This window comes from Centruroides vittatus, unplaced genomic scaffold, assembly GCF_030686945.1.
Source record: "Centruroides vittatus isolate TY-2023 unplaced genomic scaffold, ASM3068694v2 contig_749, whole genome shotgun sequence".
Taxonomy (NCBI): Eukaryota; Metazoa; Arthropoda; class Arachnida; order Scorpiones; family Buthidae; genus Centruroides; species Centruroides vittatus.
The window spans coordinates 1,464,277-1,470,276 of record NW_027122485.1 but is presented as its reverse complement, the minus strand read 5'-3'; the positions used below and the strand labels follow the sequence as shown (position 1 = coordinate 1,470,276).

General features: G+C 29.1%; 1 protein-coding gene across 1 annotated transcript in view; it reads left to right on the top strand.

The window, feature by feature from the left end:
- Positions 1 to 387: 387 nt before the first annotated feature.
- The window catches only part of LOC136981264 (isobutyryl-CoA dehydrogenase, mitochondrial-like), a 14,942-nt gene continuing 9,329 nt past the window's right edge, over positions 388 to 6,000 (top strand). Inside the window, exons 1-2 of the mRNA XM_067277567.1 lie at positions 388 to 546; positions 4,566 to 4,666. Of these exons, the coding sequence (XP_067133668.1) occupies positions 441 to 546; positions 4,566 to 4,666 (207 nt within the window). The 5' untranslated portion in view covers positions 388 to 440. The remainder of the gene's footprint in view (positions 547 to 4,565; positions 4,667 to 6,000) is intronic.

Here is a 6,000-nt window from a genome sequence, read left to right as displayed (position 1 = left end):
ACTTTTTGTGGATAAGCATGATTACTATGTTCTCCTCTTTTCGTAGCCGGATGACCAGTCGAGTGGTCAAGATGACAGCCTAGCGCTCTGGGGGAGCGGAATCGTATCCGGACGGATCGAAAAGTCTCTAGAAATTTTTCGGAGAATAGTTCATCCGGATATGTCGGGCCCCGTCCCTCACCATCCGGCCGCTTCGTTGTGGGCATGCTAGAAGAAACCCTCTTAGTGCCCACAGGGCCGAAAGAGTGAAATATTTATTTAAATACAAAGTATAAATATTTGCAGTTTATTAATTTTAACGCTAAAACGTATAAAAATTAAATGATTTTTTAAATATTAAATTAAATTTTTATCTGTAAATTAAAATTCAAAATAGTAATAATTTGGCAACACTTACTTGCTTGTTTCTGCTACGGTGTGACGTCAGCCGAGTGAGAAGCATGAGATTCGCAATTTGCTTGTATAAAAATCTGAAAATTATTAATAACGGGAGATTCGGGCCGAATTTGAAATTAGGAATACGTTCTATAGCATCATGCATTGATCGTACGTTATTTCCAATTTTGTATTCAATTAAAGTTTAATTTTGATCGTATATTATGATGTCAAGCATTTAATCTTGTTTTTTTGTTTACTATATTTAAAGCACGTGATGAAGGAAACGATTCCTCTCCACATAATTTATAATATACGTTGGAATTAACTTAATCAAACATAATCAGTTAAATTCTTGGATATAAATTCTCATTTGGTATTTGTATATTTAATTTCAATGACCTTGAACATATTAAATTAATTATGTTACATAAAAGAAAGTTAAATGAAAAATGGTTAATGTTACCTATGGTAGCGAACATGGCGGCTCGTCTCTGAAACAGTGGGGACGCACAAACTAACCTAACCTAACCTATTCTAATAAATTACCCCTATTCATTTATAATTTACATTTGACATGTTAACCTTTCAATCTTTTCTTATATTTATATACTTTTGTAATTACAAAAGTATCTGCCCAACTGATATGGTATAAAACTGTTCATTTTTGAAATGCTTAAAACAAAATAAAAATTCATAGTGTTTCAATTAATATGCATTAAGCAAAATCAAACTAATAGAATGTAACAAACAAGAAGAATAATTACAATTATCCCATCAGTATATTTAAAGTTTATATACCACTTAAGCTACATTAGTGGATAAAATCGTTACCATTAATAAAAAATAATTGTGTAAATATACTTTATTAAGCTAGTTTTTTGCTACAAAATATTTAAATAATGTTTGAACAGTGTTAAGCGTTTTCATTTCTTTATACAATTTGTGATAGGTATGGATCACCTTAACAAGATTTCTCTGTACTTCTGCACTTCTTTCTATATTATGATCCATGTCAAAGAAAATTTGGTACACATGATGTGATCAAATGCCAGTTCAAATTTCTTGCAGTTGATCCCTTAGTTGTAATATTCTTGCACTTGTACTCATGTAATGTGTATGTCAGAAGGTGCAACAGTATCACTGTTGCACTCTTGCAGCTTTCGTGATGTAAGTTTTTCATTTCGGATTGAAAGGAAAAAATTTCAGCTACTGTACCATAAAAAATTTGTGTTAACTGATTAATTATTTGCTCAAAGCAGGAAATAGTTTTATTTCGTTCAATCACGGTTATTGGTTATCGGGGTTGCTATAATTGCCAAGCATTGATACAGGATGTTTTTAAGTGCTAAATAAATAAAAACATGAAAAAAGTGAGTAGGTAATGGTTTATTTTACTCTGATAAAAAATCAATGAAGTTTAAGCAATCCAATAAAATGAACATGTAGAATAACGAAAAAGATGCAAGGCTAATCCTTTTTAGCCCAGTCATATTTTAAAGTTGATTTTACATTCTTAATTATATCATTTTTTTCTTTCACATAATTATAAATTTGGGTGCAAGTCATTTTAAAATTATAATGACAAATCAAAATTGCTTCAATTGTCTCCACTGACAACCTGTATCTTTCGTCTGACCATTGAGTTGGCATTAGCTAATTAGAGAAAATATTCTCTCTACATTTGCATTGTGGGCTGGAATGGCAAATACGTATTTGCACAGCTTTATTAGACATGACTTCTGATCAATATGCTTTGTATCTGCAAAAAACTTCAGCCATTTCTCTTCCATACTCAATTTCATAATTGCTTTGCAGTTTTGGTTGGTATTATTTTTCTCTAAATAATCTTTTAGATATACAAACTGGTTGAATAGAATCTCGTGTTGCCAATATCAATGTTTCTTACTTGTAAAAATGCCATTAACCATGATCCATGGATACTGGCAATATGAGAATTACAAATAGAACACAATGTTTCAAATTCAGTTCAATCTTTCTTTATAAATGACTAATTTTTGGTATATTCATCTTTAAAATGAAACTTCCTCTTTGACATTTTTTATTACAGGTATTAAAATGGTTTTACCTAAAAAAGACTTGATGTACAGGAGTGAGCAATTAGTTATTTTATTACACACGTGAAACAAATTAGTGTTCACCAAGCTCTGATAGTTGAGACTGACTGAGAGATCCTGTGCTCCCTGCATGCTGGACACCTCATACAGAGTTTAGGGAGAAAACAGGACAAATAGTAATACAGAACTGAGTAGTGAAATATGGTGACAGTCCCGTATATACGGGACGTATGGCAACCCTAGTTATCTCATATTGAAGTCGTGTTAAGTCAGGTTTTCCTGTAAATCATTTTATTAATGTATTATTACATAGGATTTTGTAACTATAAAAATCCAATAGTTAAAATAGATTAAATTATACAATGAAACACTGTTATTATGCTACCAGTTTATGTGAAATTTGTGTTAAGGCAAATTAGATTTGCAGTTCTGTTGTTGAGACAGGATAGGCATTTCAATGTTAAGGAATTCAGTCAATCCAAAAATACTAAATTACAACACCAAACTAGCAGTTTTTAAAATAAAATTTAAGTTTACAAAAAACTTTAGTTTGTTTTAAAAACTGCTAGAGTTTGGTTTTGTAATTTAGTATTTTGGTGTTTATCCAGTTACATTGGAGTTATTAGGTTAACACAAATTTCTTTAATACAGAATTTCAATTTTTAAATTCCTTCGAATTTGTATTAATGGAGTTTGACTGTATTATAAATGGAAATAAATTATGTTAAATATACAGATTCTTAAATCAGAGCTATGTAAAATTTTTAACTAAATACTTTGGCAAATGATTTTCTTTCTGCAAATTCATTTCTCATTTGCCTTTTCAAAATTAGAATTAATAATTGGAGAATTTTAAGAAATAGAAAAATCTCATTATAAGCAATTTAATTAAATGAAAAAAAAAGAAATATGACATCTAGATTTATTCTAAGTCTCATAATGATTATTTTTTTAAAGTATAGTTTAAACTGACTGATTAGTACAGTTAATATAGCTAATATATGTATATAAAGAAAAATTGAGATTGAATACTTAAAATTGAGATTTGAACATGGAACAGCCATGAGATCTGGACTCACAGGCCAAGATATAGTCAGTGTGATGAATGGGTAACTGTGCATGTTTTAGGAGAGATAGGATGACAGGATGGGGTAGTGCTTGAACTTGTCCAAACCTGTTACTGGAAATGTATATGGTCTTTTTTTCTGGGAGTTTCTAACTTCTCCTGGATTTTATTTTCTTTTAAAAATTAAATGAACATTCCTTTTCAACACTTTTGTTACCACTGAGTTGTTTTGCAACATTGTTTAATTCCTTCACATTCCTTTTTTCTTCATCTATAAATCTGTGCTCATTGCATACTATTTTGTGAGCTGGCTATTTAAAGGCTTTCCTTTAAATTTCCTTTTGATGGTAGTGGAAAAATCTCAAGACTTTCTAGAACAGTCTCCATCAAAGTAAATATGTGTGTGACCGACTATTAAATCCATAGATCATCCTTCCAGCTTCTCCTACTTTCCCAATTTTTACCCAGGCTACTCTTTTGTTTACACAAATGCTCTTTTCAAGGAAAAATGATGTATTATAACTGATAAAGCTTATAAAGCACAGGTACTTGCACATGTAGCAAAATTATTACTACATCTATCTCATCCTGTCACCCTATCTTCCCTTAAATAGGTGCAGTTAGTATTGAACAAGTGCATCATAATCACTAAGCCATTTACTCTTATGAACAAATTTGTGCCAGAGCATATAAATCCAATAAATTAAAATTGGTTCCCTTTTTTCTCAAAACTTTATGATCAAGGATTTCTGATTGTTACTTATAACTTATTTCATGTAAACTTTTACTTTAAGCATGAAGTATTTAAAAGTTGGGTAGAATTTCATAGTGTTTTCTTGTTAGTATGATAGTTAAAATATACTATTATCCTACAATAGAATGTAATCTATTTCTATTGTACATGGTACTTCAAAACAAACTGGTTTTTAAACCATTTACCATTTCTAAAAATGTTCAGTAAAATTAATATCATTTATATTCTGTAAAATACTTTAAAAATTCATATAAAAGATATATTTAACTTAACTGATATTTTTTTTATTTAGCATCTCTTGGGTTAACTGAAGAACAAGTTCAAATTCAGAAGATTGCCAATGATTTTGCACAAAAGGAAATGCTACCAAATATGTCAAAATGGGATGAGGAAGTATGTATTTGAATAAATTAAATAATTAAAATATACCAAAATTTCTTTTATCTTCTTATACATATATTTAAATATTAGGTATATAATTATTAAAATATCATATATTTTGAGACATATGAAATATTGATACTAGACATTGGACTTTTTCTTATGTACTTTACAGTGTTTAAACTAATTATCCAAATACCAATATATGTTTTGGGCTATAAAAATGTCATTTATTATTTCTCACTACATGCAATTTTTTTTAATGTAAATTTTTATTAACTTATATTATTATTATTTTATTAACATATGCGTAACCAATAACATATGAAAAAATAAAAATAAACAAAAACAAACATTTTCTAACTCCTTCCGAGTTGTTCTTCAGGTTTTCCAACGGTTATTAGATGCAACGACCAAAAACTCTTTGTAATATAACATTCGAACATGGATTCAAAAAACAAGTACAAATTCAAAAAATAAAAGTTGCCCATGCGTATTTTTGTGTTTAAACTAGATTGAACTAAAGGTTAAAGGTTAAACTGCGTTGTCAAGGAGAGCCTGCCAGACCATCGACAAAACCATCTCCTCCTTGAAATTAATACATGATGAAGTGAAATTAGTTTTAAATATCTCTACTGCCTCTAACCATTTGAGGTGCTCTGTATGGGGAGTAGTAAAGATGAGTCTGGCCCAAGACAAGTCTGCTACAATTTGTAAGTATTTGAAAGAGCTTTGGTCTGACATCCAACACGCTAGAACCAACATGGCTCTCTCTACTTACATCACAGATACAAGAATTGTAGCAGACTTGTCAGGCAATTGTAAGGATTGCCTCTTTCTTTCTGGCTCTGTCTCAGTTCTGTCGTGACACAACAAAGTTGCACAAGTCCAACCTAATAATGAAAATATTGAATTCAAAAATGAAACTAAAAAAAAAAAAAGCTCATTTATTGAGATGTTTATTTTATGCTTTCATTATTATCTCAAATAGATTTGAATAATAGAAATCAAATCAATAAAATATTAAAATAGAGCAGTAGTGTTTATAACTTTAAACTTTACATTATTCAAATACATTAACATTAATAAAGACAAAATTATAAACTTGTTTTTATCAAAATATTAATTTTTAATAACTTAAAATTCAATTGTTATGAACTAGAATATATTTCTGTGAAGAAAAACAGAAATTACAAAATTTTAAATTTTCTATTAAATATTATTTTGTGAAATTTAAAATATTTTACTGAATTAATTTAGTAAAACTTGGATGAATCTAAATTTTTTTTCTCTAAGAAAATATCCTATATGAACAAAACCAACATACATATGATATATAGTATCAA